The following is a 24,162-nucleotide window of genomic DNA, read 5'->3' as shown; positions in this document are numbered from 1 at the left end:
GTAAGGGTGAAGATTAGGGCTAGAAAATTTAAAAAAAATGTGTCGACCATTTCTGTGGCGACCATTTGTGTGTCGACCTACAGACCCTGTCAACATATTGCCTGTCTAACTTGTATTATCTACCTAAACAAGGAAAGGCATCATAGGCGTGAGATCCCATTTATCAAGCTTATTGGCCCATTGAATCCTCCTTTGCTGCTACGATAAGCAAACATCAAACAAGGTTTTCATGGGGGAAAGTTATTGCCGGGACAGCCTCTTATCAGATGCAAATTATTTTATAGACAAATTGCCCTGTGAATTAATCTTTGAATAGTGACAATGTACAGATGTATAATTGCATAGGTTAATAAATAGGCCTTACAGTGTGAATCAGCACATGGCTGATGCCTCTATAGGAAGGGGGGGATGTGCAAAACACACTGTTACACCTGCATTGTGGTTGCCAGAGGCTTCCAGACCACCCTAACTGTAATGGTGAGTGTGATGAACAAGATTAGAACTCCCTAAGGGGCATATTCAAATAGACGTGAAAATTTGGAAAGGTTTTACCTGCCGTACTTTTCGCAGACTTCATGTGTTCTGGAGGCGAAAACTTTTCGTGTGTGGCCCCACTATTTTCCCTATTCAATTCCAAAGGACACGAAAACGGGACCCAGCGAAACACAAACAAGGCGAAAGTGCTGTCAGATTTGGGGAAATCAGCCTGACACCCCCCAAAAGATGCACTAACATTGGGGTTCAATCAATGTAGTTGCCCCCGAATAGCCCTACTGAAGCTATTTGGGGTACTTAAATGCTCTCAAAAGCTGCTAATTAGCGTCTTTGCACAAGTGATGAAGAATAGCATTTTGCAGGGTTTTTTTTGTAGAAAATAACTAGTCCCAGCAAATTTGGGGTGCATAAATGGGTGCTAGCATGGCTAAAAATCGCAAAAGTCAAGTTTTAAAAAACATGAAAAACACGTCTTCAGCAAGCACCTGCAATCAGAAAAACACCTCCCCCATACTTGTAGACCCCCCAAAAGCTTATTTCATTAGTTTTTAAGTTTGTACCCCAACTTTGTACTTTTTCGCCCCTTTGTCAAAGTAATTTTTTTGGGGTGTTCTTCAATTATTTTTTTTTTTTTATGCAGTTAACCTTTCGGGGCCTGTCCCAAGGGTGCAGGGTGGTTTCCCCACCTTTGCACCCCAAAACCGCAATTCTGCACTTTTTTCCACCTGGTTTCATAGGCGAATCTTTTTCGCCTATACCAATGCATTGACTTTCTGCGTGGGCAAAAATTCTGTGGAATTGAAAATGGGGATAAGTTTTCACCTGGTGAAATGACGTCATCGGCTAAACTTTTTCGTCGAAAACGGCTTATCGCGGCTAATTGAATATGCCCCTAAGTGGGAATTTTGCAGCAAAATGGTTTCACCATAACGGATGGGAGAGTCATAAGCAGCCAAATGGGAAAATGTCTGTGATTGGCTGACTATAAAGGACAGACACCTTACGCCAGACACTCATAGTGTGGTTGATTTTTTTCTATGAGTTTAATTTTCTTTTTTTTATTTTGAATTCCTGCTCATTATACTGTGACCACTGGGCTGCAGTGCTACATTCATACCTCCTTATTTTCTATAGAAGCACCAACTCTGCGCTGACCATCCTGGGTTGATTTTCACTATAACAGGGGGTACTTCAGATGTGTTATCGCCTTATTTATAGTTGAAACCAGTTCATACTGTCAAGAACTGGGGCTGGTTGAGGATTTAGAGAAGCGGGTGGCACTTTAATTAATTACTTATTTATTTATTTAAGGCTGAGCAAAAGGAACAGTGTTATTAGAGGATGACATTTTGTGTGGTGCATTGTACATCACCTTTATATCCTATTAAGGTCTCCTTAACAGTTAGGACAAGGCTACAGTGATGACCGCCAGCCTACGGTGATGAAAATTAAAATACCAGCTTCACCTACACAACCATGACACATATAAATAAAACAGTCACAATGTTCCCTTAAGCTGGCCATATACCAGACCATCTTTCCTCCAACCATCCAACTAGTTGGTTGGAATGAAAATCCGGTAATGTATGGGGGCAAATGACAATTTGCTCCCAAACACTAGAATACACATAAAAGGTTCTTCAGGCAAGTTGGCTAAATCTCTTTCATAGGCAAACGCAGGGGGGGTTCCGTCTGCCTGGAAACCCCCCTCCCCAGCACACACCATGACCACAAAATAAATAGTAATATAATACAATGTTACTAGTGCTGAATGTTCTTTTCAGTATCACAAATGAAATGATTAGCAACACCTGTAGATTTTTTAAAATGTGTCAGCCAGTAATAAATATACCTATGCACCAAATAGGAGATGTGGAAAACATGCACTGTTATGGGTGCACTGCTGTAGACCATCAATAGGGTTAATGATTAATAATGTGTAATAATACACTATCCAGTACATAAGGAGACCAATATGTACATATATGTACAGGGCAGTGATAGGTTCTTCTGCTGCTTCCCCAGACTCCCGGACTTGCTCCCATGCTCTGGAATGGTGCCCACATCTGAAAAAAAACATTCTGCTCATGCAGGATGGCCCTACTGCCAAATATAATGGCTTACTGTGATTGCTGGTCCTATATATGCTGGAAATTATGCAACACAACATACTTTGTATGATGCATATTAAAGCTGGATAAGTCCTAATTATACCCTCTTCATGGACAGGCTACACTCGCTCTAAAATTACGCATGTGGAAACCCCCCTCTATAAATCCTGCGTTTGCCACTGTCTTTGATTTAAAATAACTTGTCTGAACAACAGCTTTCGTCTGTTTTCTGGTGTTTGGGAGCAAATGGCTGATTTGCTCCCATACATTACCGGATTTTCATTAAAACCAATCAACTAGTTGGATGGTTGGAGGAAAGTTGGTCTGGTGTATGTCCTGCTTTAGTCTCTGGGTTCTATTAAGCCATAAAATAGGTCAAACCTAGCAGTGTTTAGGAGAGAACCTAAAAAGTGTATTTATATGAAAGAGGTATAAGGCTGGACTTTGATTTGATATGTGCACAGTCCTCTTCCTAAAGATGTTTCCACTAATGTGCACTGGGTGAGCCATTGAGTTGCACTAGGGCAGAACCATTGCATTTTGTGATATGCCTTGGTTGAACTTCGTAAATTTACTCAAGTGAAGACAACTATTTTGGGTTCTAAATCTATACCCTTGGTAATGTAGCTTAATAATTCAACAAAATATGGTGCCTCGTGACTCAATTATGTCACCAGTTCTTAGTAAGGGGATAGCTTTCTTTCCTATGAATACACAAAATGACTGTCTCCACACTAAAACAGTTTAGCGTTAGCATGCTAATGACTAAATTAAGCATAAAATATGAAGATACCTTTTTTTTATACAACCTAGTCATGATTTAAAAAATAATATAATGTAAATAATAGAAATATTTTAAGGACTGAAGAAGCTCTCACCTGGAATGCACATGGGGTGTTGTCCACACAGTAAACCCTCAGGTTGTAATCCAGGGAGTTGCAGGACATACAGCCAAACACAGCAACCTTGAGCTCCTTCACTGCACAGTCTGTAAGAGGTTCTCCCACCAAAGCATAAGTGCCAAAGCTGTCCATTAATATATGGCAAGCAAAGGGATCCAACAGGCAGTAAAATGAGGTGGTTTCATCGTCTGTGGACATCACCTCCTGAAAGAGAAAGGAGAATTGGAACAGTTCTCGTTACGTTTCATGTGTTAATCTTATTGGCAGCACTAGTTTCAAAAGAGGGATACTGACACTTGATCACTGACATTTGTTCTGCTTTGAAATGCAGGTGAAGGGGCCGGGGGGGAATGCACCTTAAGGGGTGAGATTCTGCTAGCGATGAGAAAGGTACAGTATATGCAAAAGGAAAATAAAAGAGCATTACCTTTAAAGGAACACAATCAATGAAACAAGTGTCTTTAGGCTTGTAAGCACAGTGTAGCATGTAATTAATGTTATAGTCCAGTTAATGTATTATCGATTCAGGACCACTAGGGGGTCACTTACAAGACGTAAAATGTGCAGATCCACGCTACTTAATGTGAGTGCAAGCACAGCTGCTAATCGCCAAGGCACATTTCAAGGTGCAACCCAATGTCATGGTCTTTGGAACCAAATTCCACTTAAGGACTTGTGTCCTCCTTAATATAAACGTTTCCACCCAACTCCTTCACTCAGATTGGCCAAACTGTTGCGTCTGTGCAATTGACTACATCTCAGCTTGCAAATCCATGGGGAAGCAGTTGTGAAGCCGACAGTCGCAATGCCGACCGCCGGCTTCCCGACTGTCTAATCCCGGCAAGGTTCAAATGACAGGCGTAAAATCCCGACGCCTGTCATTAGACCTACACCGGGAGCCGACACCCGGCTTACCGATCGAAGGTAAGCCAGGCGCGGGGGAAGCAGTTGGGACGCCGACGGTCGCAATGCTGACCGCCGGCTTCCTGACTGTCTAATCCCGGCAAGGTTCAAATGAAGCACTCCCCAGCAGAAACAGGAACATTTTAGCAGGCACATGACATCGTAAAGTAGCATTCTCACTGTGAAATTGCGTGACTGTAAAGTATCTTTATTGTATGCAGATGGTTTCCCTTTCTAACTAATGCACATGGTTCACAAAGTGCATATATAAAAATATGCGCATCTGTGAAAGGCCTCATATATATATTTTGTTTAAAGTTATCTTCTATAGATAATATAACATTACATGTTAATTCAAAGCTTTAGCACTACTAGCAATTCTAAATATATATGTCTATTGACCCTCACGATGTCTTGTAATATCCTTATAATTTACATAAAGAGGTGTATGAAATCCCATGATATCATAGTTCTTGTATATTTTTACACTGCTTTGTTCGGGGCATCAATGTTTTGTAAGGTGGGCATTGTATTTTATATTGGTCACTTGCCTCCCATTTGCCCTGTTGTGATCTTCTTTTAAGTCGGACATTCCAGTGCTCACAGCTGACTTCAGAGCAGTGTGGGATGGTTAAGGCCACAGGAGTAGAGAAGGTCATATCAAGTGGTCCACAGGTGACCTCAGGTCCTAGGAGGACCTCCGATCCCTCCAGCTGCAAGCTTTTAACAGACAGAGATACAAAATTCTGTGAGATGCCAAGAGCAAAAAATCTTTAGTATAATAAAATCCTTTGTAGCATTGAATTGCTCAGTGCATGATAAAATCAATAGGCTAAACCTGGCAGAGATTTTTTAAGCTATGTTCCTTTCTAACTCCCCCCCCCCCTTTTAGGAGCAGCAGCTGTTTTAATGGACTATCATTATCCCAGCTTCACCGTCCCTATAAAAGGGAATAAATATTTCTTGTAGACCAGGACAATGATATGATAATTGAACAATATTGGTCTCGGATAGTGTCCATTCTAGTCTTTTAAAATGATGGTGATATGTGAACAAACTTTAATGCTGTTAACTCTGATATGTTTTGTCTATTGTCCTAACAGGTATCTTTCTTACTACTGTTTCCCAACGATAACTGCCCCCCAGTTGTCCTGGTTTTGATGTCTGCAGCCAAGAAGAAGCTTTGCTGATTGCACTTTTAAGAGTTTTCTCAAGTCCACACTTGAGTGGTTTTATACAGTGGCATTGGGTAGACAATGTAATTACAGGATTAGATCGTCTGACAGCTGGATAACAGCTTTCTTTTATGGGAACCAGTAAATCTTGCAGGTTTAGCAAGTGACAGGCAATCAACAAACATCCCACAGTGAAACTAACTACTTTTTGTTCTATGAGGTGGCTATGACCAGATCATCATCTACTCAGTCTTCAGGGCTTATAGAATGTTACAGCTGCATATTCTTCTGTATAAGAAAATATTAAATTGGTTTCAATGGAAAAAAATAAATCTTTATAATTTACTAGTGCAGCAAAAACAACATATACATTATACATAAGTCATGTATTATGGAAACCATTGCTGCATTTAACTTGTTTGTTATAGCTCAGCTTCATACAGAATTTGAATTAATATCCCAGCTTAAGCCTGGAGGCAATATTATTGAGCCATCCACCACTACCCCAGGAAACAGGAGACAGTGGTGGCCAGCTAAATAACCCCAGTATTATCCTAGTTTTGGAACACGGCTGTAAAAGTATTAGTAGACATATCATTTTCTCCGCCTCTGAATTCTTCATACAGTAGTTATCGAGAGAATAATGAATACTGAATAATACCAGTTAATTCTACAACAGAATGTCAAGGCATCTGAGCAGAAGGAGGCCTTTAATCCCAATGGCCTTTAGTAAATAAGTTAACCAACAACAGAATGGAAGCATCAGATGACAGATAATATTTTAAAGTGACCAGGTCAAAGTCTTGACATAAATGAAATGTACATTTTGTGGCATAACCTAGTTAGCAGTTTACACAAGACATCACCAAAATATAACATATTCAAGCTGTAAAGAAGATAGAGACAAAATACCTACAGGAGATGTTTAGTCGAAGAAATATTTGCTTTAGAAGGTGATGCTACATAGTTACTAAAGATAAAGGTTCACCTACATTTTAGGTTAAGTTGTACTATTACATGAAATTCTTCTACTTTAGTTTACTACTTGAGAAATATATTACTTTGTGTTGGCTTTGAGTTGAATTTGGAAAGCATCAAATGCATCAAGGACCAAAAAGGTCTAGTTAGGCCGCTGATCAGTGATAATTGCCAGTTGTCAGTATAATGGTTATATGAGATTACAATTTCACAGTCCAATGGAAAGTATCCAGCTGGTGATTATAATTGTATCAGCGAAATGGATCTTTCTGCTGCCAACTTCACAAAGCTTTCATTTTTAAACCTGAATATACAAGTGTATTTCTAGTCCATTCCATAAGTATTATGTAAGTAAGTATGTATGTGTGTGCGTGCCGATACAGGAGGTGCCGCTTCAGCACTTCCCCCTCCGCCGGGTCATGGACAACCCTGTCCACACCTCCCAATGGGACATAGGCTACCCACCTGGATGGCCAGGTGAGTGCAGGTGAGAAATGTATGACCGGGAGGGAGGGAGGATGGGGTAGTCCATGACTAGTCCGAATGGGCTAGTCTATGGGGTAGTCCATGAAAGGGCACCCCCTGTGCCGGCACCTGCACATGCCATATATATGTATATATTAATGACATATGTGTCCTGACATAGGACGCCTGATGAAATTTTGATGAAATTTTGTAATAAAATGAAACGTTGACCACGCGGAGATACCGGCTTGTGTTAGATGTTTTTACAACACCTATATACATTTATTGCAAGTCCTGTGAGTGCCTCTGCTCTGATGTCTACTTGTATGAATTTTCCTGGAGGCACCTGGGCACGCTGTTTCTTGTTTGGACTGAGTGCCAGCTTATTCTGCTTGTTATATATATATATATATATATATATATATATATATAGATCGATATCGGGTAGTACTAAATAAATAGTGCTAAACCACGCAGGTCACTCCAGGACTTGTGAAATAGTTTTCTTTATATGTGATACGACGTTTCGGGACTGCGCAGAGTCCCTTTTTCAAGATCCAAACAGATCTGTTTTTTTTCTTGAAAAAGGGACTCTGCACAGTCTCGAAACGTCGTATCACATATAAAGAAAACTATTTCACAGGTCCTGGAGTGACCTGCGTGGTTTAGCACTATTTATTTAGTACTACCCGATATCGGTCTACAGGATTTCTGCAGGAGCACCCAGGCAGCTGCTCATCTCTATATAGGAGTGCCGGACCATTGGATGCATAGATATATATATATATATCTCACAGACGGGCTAGGATAGAAGAGAGGATTGTGTAATGTACTGTACTGTATATTCTGTCAGGTTGATGCAGTCAGCATCGCTCTGGGGCTTACCATCTTAAAAGTGTTGAATGTAGAAATGTGAAGACACAAAAGTGGTGTTTGGGGATTGTTTGGTCTCTTGTGTTTATTCCCATTTAATGGAGGTTTACTTCTTCACCTTTCCAGTTGTTAAAAGCTTTTAATTCAAAGAAAGGTGCTAAAAATCCATTAGGTCCCATTCAAGATACATGAAAGTCTGGGGAGGATCTCAGGGGACCATTAATGGATCCAAAGGCAAGAGAGAGAAGGTCAGGAGAGTGGAGGAGAGAGAGAAAGAGAGGGAGGAGTAGAAAACAAGAGGACAGGGGATTGTGAATCTCAGCTGGAAAAATAGCAGATATATTAGAAAATGGAGACTGTAAGAGATAGGAGGATTGATGAATGTGGATAGATAGGTGAGCTGATAAAATGAAAGGAAGTATAGTGTTTACAGGGCATATTGATTACTTACAAAACTGGATTCATTGCACTTTGTGAGACAGCCATAGTATGCAATTCTCACTTAGTCAGCAGTTCTGGTGCACTTCAGTGATCAGATTTATAATAATGTTCCACTTTGGAATGATGTGTTTATTAAACAATGTAGACATCTATTAATAATCTGAGAACCCAGCAATGCCTATTCTACACAGGTTTTAAAATCCAATCATTGAGTATTCAGGATTTACAGGAATCCAGTTAAACTATTGAATTTTTTAACTGTAACAAATACAGTAAGCAAAAAAAACTAATTTAAATGAGTGAGACAACACTGCTTAAATTGTCCTTATACATTAAATGGGACCACATTCCCTGCCAAGTTTATGTCTCATTTCTGACATGCAATGGCATCGTATTTCACATTATGGGGCAAGGCCTCCTAATCTGTGGACATGGGTGATGGGGATCTGAATGTGGCCTAAAGTAAGATCTTGATTTCCCAGTAAGAGTTGCTGAGATAAAGGGAGCAGACACATCACCTGTCTCTGGTCACTCATCCAAACTTTAGTTAAAATATTTCAATAAAAAAAAAACACATAAGAAAAGTGATATTATTAGAGAGATATAATAATAGCATTAACAAGCATCTCCGTGTTCTAGATCAATGTGTGTTTGATTTATAAAAAATATTTTACATTGCTTATGTTTATTTCAACAGAGAGTCCTTGTTGTAACTGGTCCTGTGTACTCCAGTCCAACACTGACTGAAACTGTTGGTAAAAGGTGGGTTTAACGTAAGTAGTTCTGATGATATTTAAGTAAATAAGTTTAAGTAAGTTTAAGTTTTAAGTAAGTTTAAAGCTATTTATAGACCTGTGTTTTTAAAGGTGTAATGTGGTAAAGATCAGAACTAGAGGTTATTACATATCTTAATTTTTCAAATGTGTGACCACTAAAATGATAATTAATGCAAGAGTTCTCTGAATCAGCCCTATAATGTTCCCATCATCTAGTGGAGGCAGTCATTTGTGTACTGAGCCACTGGACCAGGGACATCACTGAGACATGAGGCATGAAATAAATTGATGAGATGCATTCTCATGAATACTGGCTCAGTTTACAAAATGGCTGCCGACAGTGGCGGACTTACTGCCATTGAATGGTGGTTTGGAGCTATGGTTTGCAATCACTATGAGGGACAGAGGGTGGGGAGGGGCGGTGATACTGGCCCAGTTACTACCAAGACCCCTAACGCCTCTCTTCTGAGCATGCATGAAGGTCGGCACAAGGCAGGGACTCAGGGTTCAATGAATCATCATCACCAGCTCCCAAATGGCTGCCCACAGTGACAGACTTACTGCTATTGAATGATGGTTTGGAGTCTATGGTTTGCAATAGCTAAGAGGGACAGAGGTTGGGGGTGGGGCGGTAATACTGGCCCAGTTACTACCAAGGTCCCCAACTCCTCTCTTCTGAGCATGCATGAGAGTCAGCACAAGGCAGGGACTCAGGGTTCAATGAATCAGCATCACCAGCTCCCAAAATATTGCCATGTTGTCCAGTGATGCAGTGCTACACCCTGGCTGCCCATGCCAAGTGACTGATGAGAGTAGACAGATATCAGGCATACTGTATGTTCATCTTGAATTATGTGGGTGGAAAAGAAGCATGCAGTATATTATTCACCCATATGCTGAGTTGTATGTATTTGCAGTGCACCCACCACCCACAGTACCTGTACGTCTGATTTGCACACTCACCTGCCATGTACTAGGTGCAAAATATAATTCCACCTTATTTGAACGGATGTCTAACTCTGCATAACCTACAAATACGTTGGCATGCCCCCCACTAACACTGCATACCTGAGAACAGCTCATCACAGCCCAGTTAAACCTTTTCAGTTGCGACTTTAGATGCAATTGAAATGTGTATGATTCTGCATTGCTTATACTACGCTCATTCCTGGAGCATGCACAGTGCAAAAATGCATAAGATGTGTTCCTCATACAGGCATCAGGCCCATTATGTGTAAAGGAAAACATGGGCTACCCTACATTCAAAGCAGCTTTATCATTATTACTGTCACCATAAGGTTGTTCCGTGTGTACAAATTTTAACTGTGTTCGCAGGATGTTAAAACTGTCACTATCTGAGCTGCAATAGTGTTTACTACCACAAAACAGGAGGGAAACAACTTGTATCTTCAGAGCGGCTTTAATTGAGTTTTCCATGCCTTTTATACATCTAATGAAACGCGACACAACTTATATTTTATATAACTTTCATGTTTTATTCCATACATATTTGTATGTGACAGGAAAGTCTTCTTCATCATCTTTCCACTGTTCTATTCTCCTTGGATTGTAGATATTTCAACCAAACGCCCCGTGTCTCCCCGTCTGTTTTGTTAAAGATATGTCTGTCAGATGCTTGATATTAAAAATAATCTCTTCTCACTCCAGGCTAACAGCAGCTAGGGGCGTCATTCAGCTAATCTATATACCAGACGCTGATAATAAAAAAAAAGGAGTGTTCTTATTTTAGACAGCTCCTTAGAAAGGGAAAACATTCGTGTCCTTATGGTGGCCTTGTCACAACTAGTGCAGATGGAAACAGTGTGAAGGCCTGTCTTAATTTAATGAAGAGGCGAACTGACTTGAAGGGACAGAATTTGCAGGCCTGATAAGGTGTTGAAGTCAAGGTCTTTCATCTTTACAGACTGCCTGGGAAAGAGGTGCCAGGATGTACATCTCTCTCTCTGAGCGTACCAAGGCTTTTAGTGCTGTTAATCTGGAATTTTCAGATGTTAGGGACACAGTGATAACTTAAATATCTTATAATGTGATAAAGCCACATCAAGGATCATTCATGGCAAGCACATAAAAGAGATGTCAACAAAACTATTAGTAAATACTGCCTAAACTAGTGTTGCTGTGTATTGCTGTGCACATTTCTATCTATCTTGGTTATGCATAGCGTATATCAAAGACATGCAAAGGTTGTACACATAAACAGAGGGAAGAAAGCTCTTGCAGATATATATTTTTTCCAAGGCTGCAGGAAAAGATATATACAGCTCTATATCTGGATGGCATAGCCCTTTATTGAGGTGTTTGGTCACACCCCCCCATACATAGAACTGATTGGACCTTCCTGCAGTCCAAGAATAAGTATACTCCTCAGAGAGTGTTACTGATTGTGTGTCCACCTTTGTATTTCTTCTATTGAAGTGTCTGAAGGATAGGTGGAGGTGATCTCTGCATCGGATTAAATTACTATGGAATACGAATGACTTTGCATTATACTGTAGGATTGCAACAGGTTTCTATTTAAATTGACATTCTTTCTTGGTTATGTCTCCAGAAAGCAATATATTAGCTTATTTGCTGTGCTACAATAGTACTAAAAACTCTCAATAGTTACAAAACATCAGGGTTGCCGCTATTTTATGGTACATGTTTTACATTTTAAATACACTGATATATTACCTAGATTTACTACAGGCTCAGGGGCAAATGCAGGATTTCTAGAGAGGGGAGGTCTCTATATATTTCCTTAGAGACGTTTCTTGGTCACCAAGGCACCCTAACGGACCTGGTTTTGAGGATTACCATACTTGGACACAGCAAAGGTGACTTATTTAGTACTTAAGTCTTTTGATTTACCCAGCTGTGCTCAGCCATGGATATCCTAAAAAACCTGGACTGAGTTTGGGAACCTCTGGCTTACCAGTTAAAATTATATATAAGCTCATGCATGAGGCTAATCTGAAACTGTGGTTGATACCTCCCGATATTTTAGTGGGGATCCAGTTCTCTCTGTGATGTCTAGCTGTGCATATTAAGGTAAGGTATATTTTCTCATTTTCCTGTGCACCTCTCTGGGGTACGATGAGAAATGAGAAACGATACATCACCTCGGAGTTCCTCCATGACTGTTCCAGAGGCACATGTATTCATGTATTCACCATTGTAAGTCACATAATGTGAGATGTTTAATATGCACAGATTGACACATTACATTGTTAACACACTTATCAATTAAGCCACATATGAAATATGCATAGGTTACTATTGCCATGCAATAGAGCAGTTCATCATTTGTGTAGTTTGCCAATGTAACATTAACTCTATAGCACTCGTGTTGCTTTTTCCAGCTCATAATATATACATGTCATTTTTTATTTATTATTACCAGGCCTATACATCCATATCTAAATTGTCCAATAAGAATGCGCATCTGAAGCTACAACAATGTATTGCTCATGTTTGACCTGCTGCCGATGACAGCTTGTAGAGTCGTCTTTGAATAAAGGGACGATAGGCTGCTGCATTTTCTGTCTGTGTTAAATTGTGAGGCTGTGATCAGTTTGTCCCATGTGGTTTTTCTGGCAAATTCTAGAATGCTGTTAACTTGAGACATTACCTCTTTTACACAATGTGATGGGATTTATCAGAGGATCTACCGTGCATTAATGTTTTTTTGACTGACAATTTGAACTTTGAATGAGAAGGGCAACGGACTTGCTGTAACCAGTAATACAGATTCAGATCCAAAAGCCAGATTTATTGAAATATGCCAAACAATATGTATCATTTTGCAGTTTATGTTGCCTTATAATAAAGTTGATGGTAATCACACACTTTTGCTTTTTGAAAACATTATTATCCTGCAGAAGATGTACATGTAATTCTTGAGAATTTTAATTGGAGACATACAACTTGCTCAATTGCCATCCATAACTAAGTAATCATAAATGCCGATTTAATGGCATAGATCAAGCTAGACACACTGAGCTATATATCCAGCTTACATACATCTGATTTGTTCTTATTAGAGCTCATCAGTGCAAGATATGCAGCAAGGGATTATGGCCCTCATTCAGAGGTGGTCACAAGAAGCGAGCGCTCGCTCTGATAGAGGGCGGCCGCTTGACATTTCAAGTGCGGCCTCCTGGTCGCTAGCTAAGCTGTGGGTTACCACCCACAGCTTTAGCGACCGACCAGGTTGATGGTTGCGGTGGTCAAGACCATCGCGACCATCGGGGCTTACGAAGAGACACTAAGGTTGGGTCTCGGCTACCGCAAGCCCAAGGGAGCTTCCTGCTCTGATCGAGCAGGAAGCTCCCCACTGACATCACTGCTGATGTCAGTGCGGCCGCCCACAACATGGCAGGCGTTCCTTAAGGAACGTCTCCATTTGTGAAACCACCCCCCCGCCATGCCTACAAAACGGGTTGAGTTGTCGATCAACATCGACAGCCGCCCCTTTTGTAGTGAGCTCCGGAGCAAGAGAATTTCTCTCTCGCTCCGGGGCTTGCGCTCAGCACTTGCGACCGGGTCTGAATGAGGTCCAATGTGCTGGAAAATTTTGAGAATATGCAGACAGAACATCTATGAAGTTTATAGTGGACTACAAGAAGCCTGAAGCCCTCCAACATAATGAACCCTCTACCTGCGATAAACTATACTAAGCAAGTGAATGTCTTCTGTTTTATGAAGATTTGTATTGTGTTGCGTGCAGTGGCGGTTAGGTTACTTGTATTCCACCATAGCTTACAGTATAAACAAAATACAAAATACTCAGCCTTCCATTGGCAATATGGACACCATAGAAGTTATTGGGCAACACTGGTTTACACAGGGAAGGTGCAATACTTTAAGCCACCATTGCAAATATTATACACACAGCATTACTCACATACTGTAGGACTTGAAAATGTAACGTTGGACAACTGCACTATACTATTTTAATCCGCTGACATTGTTTCCTCTTATAAAATATCATATTCCACATGACGACAAGTGACTGTGTACTGTCTAATGAGTTCAACCCAGAAAATATTTTTTTAATTTTGAAGGTTTTATTTTTTCAAATTGTCAATATTTGTTATAAATCTCAAACTATTAGAATCAAGTTTCTCATTTCCATCCATCCTGCCCTATTTAGACACCCTAAATATAACATTTTAAATCTGAAAGTATATTTAATTTTCAAAAGCATAATAATAATAACAAAAATAATAATAATAATAATAATAATAAAAAGCACTAATATGACCTTTGAAATATATTTATTTCCTTTTACATTTATAGATATGAAATGTATCACTACTCCAAACAAAAGACATGGGCAAAGAGCCATATGCCATTCAGTTCATTCTTCTTTCAACTTTTCAATTGTTTTTCATGCCTAAAGCAGTGATGTTGCGTGGTAAGTAGGATGATGACTTATGGTAGAGTAATAAATGGGAGGATGAGTAGGATGATAGAATAAGTTCCCTAAATTTCTAGGATGAAAGAAAAAGAATGTGGGCAGGACGAGTTGGTTTTTGGCAGTCTGGGTTGTAAAAGACGGTATTCTGACAAAAATGAAATCTTCTAATGACTGAAGAAACTACTCAAAGCCATTAATTAAGAAGCGCACTGTATAATAACAGTTAAGATAAATAAAGAGCTGGCAACCTAAACATTTACATCAATAGGCTAATACGGGAAGGATTGTAGAGCTAGATATAATAGCTTGCAGCTGTGTCCTCCAGAAGGACGGTATTGTTCATGACTACTTCCTCCCATAGAGACTTGTAGTAAAATCTACAGTATAAGGCTAGAAAGATGCTGGAAACAGTCACACACTGTAGATACTGTATATAGAAGTCTGTGCACAGCCTGCACATTCAGAGATGTACACATGTATTTATTAATGTTCATTTTACTACAGCTGGCAAAATAAAGCTTTGATGTAAACTGACATTTGTCTCATAGCAGCTGATTGGAACTGCAGGTCTGTGCTCAAATGGGGACGTACAGATGTGTCCGGCTCTATCGTTGCTGCGTATGCGAGCAGATACGCGCACTGCGTTCGCAACCGTGCCTCCATAGGATTGCATGGTGCGATCGCAGTGCGTGCCATAGCGTACTGTAGCGTATGCTGCTGCGGGTAAAGATGTAGCTGGACACATCTGTAGTTATGAGCCCGGCGGTTCAAATGTTATTAGTAGCTCTTTCAACTGTAATTATAGATGTACTGTAAAACTATTACAACATAGAAAAACTACTGTAGCAGTTCAGTTACAGCAAATTCATATTTTTCATTTTAACCATTGTTTAATGTCTCAAAATGAAATGCATTAACCACTTGCTGCCTGGCAAAGTATATTCCTAAAGCAAATATTCTTTCATCCGTTTTTTGTTGTAAGCAATTTGTTTTCTTATTGCATCAGTAATAAAGAGTTCTAACTCAGTAATGTCAGAGCGGGACCTCCTTACTTATAGACAACTTCTCTGATCAAGCACTTCTGTCTCATATGTCAGTATGTCATTCAGTGAGTGTCCTATAATTGCTGTAAATAAGTTTATCTGTTGCAAGCATTCCTGACTTTCACTACTGCATTAAATCCTCTTTACCATTCATGGTTGTGAACTAGGCTACTTGAAAACAGAACCTGTTTGGTTAACACAACCGATAATGGAAAAAGAAAGATTCATCCTACAATGCTTAAAGCCTCAAAGGAATAACACAGAGGGAAGTAATGAGAGGGAAAAATTCCTATGGGAGACCGATGGTAGACATCGTTCGGTGATTTATGAAAGTAACAGCGGTGACATTAGTGAAGGTGAATGCAAAGGTTTCTCTGATACCATGTAGGTGACTACATAAGTAACTATCCTACAGACCTTGTCAGGTCATTGCTGTCATACATTTCTCTCTGTACCACATTTACATAATACAATGCTTCCGGAAGGCCACATGCAAAGGATTAAGGTTCAACCTGTGTGAGATAGGCCTGGATCTGCAACTTTCTCATTCCCATTATTAACATGTCCATCTCTTAATAAAAAGCTGAAGTGACAACATGTCATACACTGGATGGACTGAAAAACATGGAATGAGTTGCTTAACTGTAGTCTGTAACCAGGGACGAAATGAGTCATAGCTCATACTGATTTTATGTGTAAAATGGACTGAACACCGGACTAGACAAAGAGATATTTGCTAATGCATTGGGAGGATTTGTACTGCGATCCTGTGCTATATCTCCATCATTCCTAAATAGAAAGCAGGGTACAATTGGTCATGCTTGATTCACTCTTGCCAAATGCCATTGTCTATGGCCAGAAACAGATATGTCATCCCTAAGTTGACTATGGGAAATCTGCACTGTCCGGAACAAAAAAAGCTATGGGCCTTATTCAGCGATGGATGGAATTGCAGAGCAGCACCCAAGCGGTTGTGCAATTTCGTCCATCTTAATGTAAATGCAGAAGGAGGCGTCAGACACTGGTCACTTCAGAGGCCCAGAATCTGCGTGCGCCGACACAGACCCTGGCCTCGTTTCTTTTCCGGGAACGGTGCCCAGCCACATCCCCGCCCGCCCTCCCCCCCCAAATGCTGCAACATGTCAATCATGCTGCTGCTTGGGGGGTCTGCGAGTGTAATTGCAGGACCCATTCTGTCCCGTTCTGTACCTGTACAGAACAGGTCCTGCGCAGGTGCAGACCCAGAAACATCAGACATGTACGTTCATCATTGGATGGGTATCCGGTTTATAGATCTACAGTAAAAAGGTAGACACTAGATGTTAGACAGACAATAGGTCGACAGGGACAAAAGGTCGAAACACTAAATGTCGACATGTAAGAGGGTTGACAGGTACAAATTGTCGACATGAATAAAATGTTGATTCAAAAATGGTCAACACATTTTTTTTTTTTTTAGGGTTAGGCACTTACCGGAGGGTTAGAGTTAGGCACTAGAAGGGACAGTTAGGGTCAGGCACCTACCCCGACTGTTAGGGTTAGGCACCTGGAGGGATGGGTAGGGTTAGGCACCTATGGGAGGATTAGGGTTAGGGTGAAGATTAGAGCTAGAAAAAAATATATGTGTCGACCATTTTGTGTTGACCTTTTGTTCCGGTCGACTAGTTGTACCTGTCGACCTTCAATGTGTTGACATTTTGTCCCTGTCAACCTTTTGTCCCTGTCAACGTATTGTCTGTCTAACATCTGCTTTCTATCTAGACATTGATAACCTTTTTACTGTAGATCTGTTAATCCACAACATTGGATGGATGTACATCTCTGAATCAGGCACTATATGATGATGACAATTATTATTATTAGGACATACCTTACATGTATGAGACACGATATATAAATGTACTACAACAAGCAGTTGTCTTTAGTTTAGAATAATCTTACATTTCTATATACAGTTGTCTCCACGCTTTTTTGGTATGTATAGCCACCCTCTCTATTGCCTGAAGTTGACCAAGCTTGACAGGACTTTAAGGCAGAGCAATGTTACTGTCTCACTGTGATTTGTACAAAGTATTTAAGGGCTACGTGCAAACCAGCTATATTAAATCTGTCTCCTTCATTTATTTGACAGGAGAATAGAGAAGTCGGAAGCTCACATAGAGGCCACTGATCTCTAAGCAGGGCCCGATGCATCCCACGTGGCATCCAGTCACCATGTCATTCAAAATGTTGAATGTGAAAATGTCAACACCAGAATGTCGACAGCTATATCGGCACTGTTGAAATGTCAACATGGGACATATATTCAGTGGCGACACTATGACTGTCAACATGGGCAATGTTGATATGCTAAACGTGTCGACATGTTGTAAGTCGAATTTAGGACCATCTCAACATTCTCAAGACTATATGATGAATGTCAACAAAGCATACCAAACCCATCGCACACAGCTATCTTAGTAAGATGGATGGCAAAGCATGGTAACTGGCTCTCACATCAATGGTAAGACAGTGTACCTGTGTCACTTTATAAAGAGCAGTGATCTCTATGTCATCTTCTCTCTCCTTCATTCTCTGTTCACATTAATTTTAGCATGACTATTTCTGCGTACCGTTGTCCATATGTGCCCCACCAAATTACAAAATAACTACATTGAATGACATGGTTTCAATTCTCACAAAAAGAATTTCTATATTTTATAGATATTCTGCTTTTGGTTATTGTTTGAACCTAAACTGTATGAAAAAAATCACTTCTAGTCTATCTAAAGGGCTTGTCTTGAGATCCAACCAAATCCATTCGAGGCTCCCACTCCAATCACTCTGTATCACTGACCTGAAACAAAGAACACTTTTCTCATTTCAGACTTTTCTGTTTGTTTCCATTAACACGTGCCTATCATTCGCCTTACCTTGGTTCCCCTTGATTGACTGACAGATAGATTTCCCATGAGTTGTCTTCTGCAATCGCCTCATGTGGGATCAACAGGCTCACCCCTGGAAAATAACGAGACGGAGCTTAGCGATAGAATCAGGGAGAGAATGCCTGACTAGAACAGACATCAATAAAATACATCTCCCTACATAGTACATGACAGGAAACTCTAAATAAAAGCTCAAATGCCTTTCATTCAAACACTCTTACGGTAAATGCATCAGGTTTATAATTTGCTCATAAAAATATCTCAGGAATTGGCTACATTTTACACTTTAAAATATTAGTTGTGCAATGTCTGGATGGAGTGGGAGGCATCAGTATCATGCCTCAATGCAACAAACCCATGCAAATCCAGTGAAAACATACAAACTCTACACATACAGCACCCTGTTTAAATACAGTTTTCAGCGCTGCAATAATACATGTGTCATTATACAGTGCCTGAGAAAAGCAGTAGTGTTGTATGTTGCCAGCACCAATCTAACTGGCTGGACACTGCAGAATGGGACTATGATATAGCATCAGCATTGTTAAACCCGCTTAAGACATCATTAAATCTCCATTTGGAGAAATTAATACGCATTTCATTCACTAATGTGAACATTCTTTTACAGGCAGCATTTGTTCAATAAACACTATCCAATGTTATCCCATTTGTAACTGTGTAATAGCAACATTATAATAACTCATGACTAATTGTGGCATCAATTAAACGACTGCTATAAACGAAGTCAGCTAATCAATAGAGACTTTCGATATATCTCTGTGGCGAAAGTATTAGATGAGTAACTTTATTGTGTTTTTACAACCTGTAAATTTGGTAGAAAGATTAATAGAACATTTGTGGGATTTAATGTCAAGCACAATTAATGCTAATGACATGCAGTAATGTTTATGATGTCCTGCTAGTATTATAGGAATTGTATTAAGGGGTGGTCCAAGTCATTTCTCAGTTCTTTGCAATCAATCCATTATTTTATTGATTGAAAGCTCTTTGGAGCAGAAAGCCACTCATTTGTCTCCAGTTATGTTCCTGTATGTAATCACGATGTGTGAGCCATTGATTTATCTCCCATCTGGAATTTTTCTGGTGGAACATGAACTTTCTCTATACATAATTCACTCTTTAATTCCCCAAAAACTTAAACCGTACCAAGACCGGCGATAAAAATCAGCATGGAGGGCACCAGGTGATCGGGCCCCAGTGCAGTATGGGAGATCACCGGAGGAATGGAGAACATCACCGGAGGCCCGGAGCATGCAGGTAAGTGCTATTAAGGGAGGGGGTGTCGTGGGGAGGAGGGGGGGTTGCAGGGGGTCCGTGATCGCAGGGGCGGGGCTTAGTGCTGGGGACGGGGCTTAGCGCCGGGGGGGTAGTAGCGGCGATCGGTCGGCGCATGCGCAGGCACTTAATCATGGTATTTTTTGCAAAATACCATGATAAGGCTCCAAAGGGGATTTGCAGGGACAGAGCTTTCTCGCAAGCTCTGTCCCTGCAAGGGATTTGTAGTAAATCCCTGTGATATTGCCTGAATTCGCAATGCGAATTCACTTGGTAATATCACACTACAATCTGCATTTAATATGCGGATTGTAGTAAATAGAGCCCTTTATGTGGATCTGGCTTTCTCAATGTATTTTATGTGGCTCTTGATTTCAATATGTATTTTAAGTGGATGTGGTTTTTCAAATGTATTTTATGTGGATCTGGCTTGTTTTTGTGTGTTTTATGTGAATGTGGCTTTTTCAATGTTTTCTACAGTATTTTGCTCTGGCTTTTTCTTCCACTTCGACAGTGAAAAAATTATATTGGGAAGTTTATGTAAATCATGTATTTTCAATGTGCTGGGCTCGCCCACAGCATGACTATAAACAGGTGTGACACAAGGTCATGCTCCTGCGAATGTCATACCAAAGGCGTGTGCACAAAAATTTGTTGTGACCTTGTGACATGCTATCGGCTCTTTAACTTGACCACAGATATTTTTTGGCTCTTTACCTTTGGCTGGTTGGCCACCCCAACCAGCCAGAGGTAAAGAGCCAAAAAATATCTGCTCTAGGGTATGTCAGAACACATTTAGCAGAATGTTTGTGAATGGTGCTATCAGAGCATTTGGTTCATGTTCTGGGTGTGGCCGAGTGTTTCATATAACTTCAGGTCTTGGAGGGGACGTTATGAGCCCTTCATCACGGCGCAAATCCAGGGGGGGACGACGAGATCGCTCCTCTCCACAGGTAGAGAAAAGGAGACTGCTGCTGCTCAGCGACAGTAGTCCTCCTGGTCTCCTACTGCAGCCCAGCACACAGCAGCATGTGCTGGACTGCTGACAGGTAAGATGGAGGGGGGGTGGCATCGGACCCGGGCCCCTCCAACAAGCCCGGGTAATTAGTCTGATTCTACCCTACTGGGGTCAATAGCACCACTGGTCCATGTAGGCTACTTTGTACTATTGGGAGGGGAGTTGGTCTTGCGAAGTCTTCGTCCTCGGCGAGGTCCTTCACTGGGCTGCTGGCAGCCTAATGCTGCCAGTGACGGGGTTCGGTGTAATGCGCATGCGTGACAGTCCATCTGTGTGTATACTGTATGCATGACACGGGGACCTGGCAGTGCCTGGAAGGCTTCACAGAGTCCAGGAAGGCACAGCCGGGTCTTCATTCCGGCAATGGGGAGCATATCGCTCTCACCATCAAAAAGATAGTGAGAGCGATGCTTGACAAACAGCGGTAAACTTAGATTACCGCTCTTTGTTAAATCCATAAAGGGTGGCATAAGCCCTTTTTAGCGAGCACTATTGGGGTTATGCTTCATTGTTAAATAGGGGACAAAGAGTTTAATGTAATGAATCGCTGGTTTTCAGCAATTTTTACAAGGTATAAATCAGTGATTTTTTTTTATAAGGCAACACCAGCCTGGTTTTTACATTTGTGCTTACTTGCCTACTCTCCTGGGAGTCGTGGGAGGCTCGTGATTTTTTGGGTAATAGCGCGAATTGCGTAATTTAGCCCTGCCCCCTCCTCGCAGACCCACGAATCGAGGGATTTTCCTTAAAGGGGCAGGGCCTAATGATGGCTATGGTCTGGCCCTGCCCCCCAAAGCTGAGGGCAGTTCTCCTCTCCAGGCTGCTCCCAGAAAGGATTCGTATAAAGCTGGTAAGTATGCACTTGTGCCATCTCTGTTTAGTCCTGTCTTTGGACTACATCCTGTCATTCTAATTCCTAGACCTCACCCGGCCTGCTCTTCCAGTTTCTGTATGAGACTTTGGTGGTGCAGGTTCCAAAGTGCTGCATGAATATTCACAGCTAGTTAGTTGTTTTCATTACAGTTATAGCATACTTGCCTATCCTCCCGGAAGTTGTGGGAGGCTCCTAATTTTTTGGGTAACCCCCCGCACCCCCGGGAGTGTTGGCACTTCTCCTGCATTCTGCCCACTTCCTAGTGAAGTGGGCAGAATGGGGAGAATATTACCGTGGATCGGCGGATCCATGCGTTGGGTGCAGGGCCTAATGACGAGTTTCTATGAGAATAGCGTCATTTAGTGCCACTCCTATTTTAAATATCCTGTGTCCGCGGTGAATTCCTGTGAGGGGCGAGGCTTAATGATGCAACCTGGCTGGCGCCGCCCCCAGGGTCGGCCTACATGCTTCTCCTCCTCAGGCTTCTCCCGGGGAGGAGAATTTATTAGTTGGCAAGCATGACTTATAGTGGTTTAAATTTTATTTGTTCAGGGTTTGGAGGAAAATTGAGTACACCTCCCACTCTTCCTCACATGGGGACTGATTCTAAGTTGGGAGCAATGCAAAAAAAAAATCAATACACTTCGTATCTGGACAAACCATGTTGCGATGCAGGGGGTGAAAATACATTTATGATTTATGCATGCAGGGTAAATACTGGTTGCTTTTGCATGTAGCCCACACATTCTCGACACCTTTATTTTTACACTGCAATTTAGATTTGAGTTTGGACACACTCCTCCAAAACCTAAATCTATCTGCACATTTTAAATCTGCCCCACCTGCAGTGCAACATCATTTTGTCCAGGTGCAAAGTTACAGCATTTGCTCTGTTTTACTTTAATCCAAACTCAGAGCCAGCTCCATGGTATTTTTTACACAAACTGTTTTTATTGAAAAGAAAATCATACATTTTTGATAGAGCAACATGGAAAAAGCATATAGATTCAAACAGTTGACAATTGGATATTCCATTTCGAATAATACAAGCAAAATTCTAATATAATGTAAATAAATTACATAATAAATTATGCAATAAAATAAACAGTAAACAATAAAAAAATAGACAATAAATAAACAATATAGGGGAAAGTTCAGGGGAAGGGAGGTCAGAGGGGAAGGAGGAAACTGAGCGGGGATGAGGGGGTGATATATGGGGCAAATTTCATAATCTCAAATAGATTTTATCAGAATCAAGAAGAGACAGATACGAGTACAGAGTTGGAGCCATTAAACATGGAATATTGTGTAGAGCCCTTGAACAGCAGCCAAGGGGACCATAAAACAGTAAAGTCGGTGGGACTACCTTTAGAAAAGGATATGATGTCCTCCATATCCATGTAATAATCGATCCTCTTGAACCAATCTTTAATAGGGGGAGGGGAGGTGGACTTCCATAAAACAGGGATTACCGCTTTAGCTGTATTGTTTAAGTGTCTCAGTAAGGAATTCTTGTATGAAGCCGTATGAGAAGAGGTCATGTTTAAAAGCCAAAACCCAGGATCTCTAGGGACCTCTCCCCCAAGAATTATCTTGGAACATTCAAATACGTTCAACCAAAAAGTAGCCAGGGAGGGGCAGTCCCCACCATATCTGGAGAAGGCTACCTGGTGCAGAGTTACATCTCCAGCAGACTTTTGCGACCTGCGGATACATTTTATTTAAAAGTACTGGATATCTATACCAACGTGTTAAGACTTTGTAGAGAGTTTCAAGAGTAGCTATACAAGAAGAACTGGCAAACGTGTTATTAAAAACAATCTCCCAATCAATATCCTGAACTGTATCTTGGAGTTCTTTTTCCCACACTACAGTAAATTGAGGTAGTTTATACAAATTTCCAATAATTAGTGAGTACAATTTGGATATAGTATGAGATGGAGTTTGAGAGGAAGAACATAAGGATTCAAATAAGGTAAGTGTCCTGGTGAGATCAGGAAGCTTGCAAGAAGTGGTGATAAAATGCCATATTTGGAGGTATTTCCAGAATTCGGATTGGGGGAGATGCCATGATTCCTGGAGTTCTGTAAATGGACGCACCCCCGACGAACAAACCATCTGACCCAGTCAAAAGTGACCATCGCTCATCCAGTTTTTAAAGGACAGTGTGGAGAGCTCAGGAAGGAAGTCCAAACTCCCAAGAAAGGAAGTGAGAGGGGAAACATTAGATGAAATATGCGGGAGACATCGAAATTTCTGCCAAGTGCGTAGTGTAGGTGTTATAGTGGGATGTCTAACAGTTGGTAGTTTGGGAAGCCATGGAGCAATTTCTATGGGCTGAGCCAGACTGCTTTCCTCCAACATGAGCCACTGTTTGAAACCCTTCGCTCAAGTCCATTCAAGAACACGATTAAGCATTATGGCATGATAATTGCTAGTGATGTGGGGAAGCTGCAGACCTCCGTC

At 40.9% G+C, this 24,162-nt stretch overlaps 1 protein-coding gene across 2 annotated transcripts in view; it reads right to left on the bottom strand.

Annotated features, from left to right (window-relative positions):
• UNC5D (unc-5 netrin receptor D) overlaps nucleotides 1–24,162 on the bottom strand; it is a 629,552-nt gene that overhangs the window by 55,600 nt on the left and 549,790 nt on the right. For both annotated transcript variants that reach the window (XM_088453040.1, XM_088453041.1), the window contains 3 exons: nucleotides 18,497–18,581; nucleotides 4,963–5,131; nucleotides 3,485–3,712 (listed from right to left, as the gene is read on the bottom strand). In XM_088453040.1, coding sequence (XP_088309166.1) covers nucleotides 3,485–3,712; nucleotides 4,963–5,131; nucleotides 18,497–18,581 — 482 coding nt within the window. The remainder of the gene's footprint in view (nucleotides 1–3,484; nucleotides 3,713–4,962; nucleotides 5,132–18,496; nucleotides 18,582–24,162) is intronic.

This window comes from Taudactylus pleione, unplaced genomic scaffold (genome assembly GCF_031769625.1).
Source record: "Taudactylus pleione unplaced genomic scaffold, aTauple2 ptg000567l, whole genome shotgun sequence".
Lineage (NCBI taxonomy): Eukaryota > Metazoa > Chordata > Amphibia > Anura > Myobatrachidae > Taudactylus > Taudactylus pleione.
This window is presented reverse-complemented; position numbering and strand designations above follow the sequence as displayed.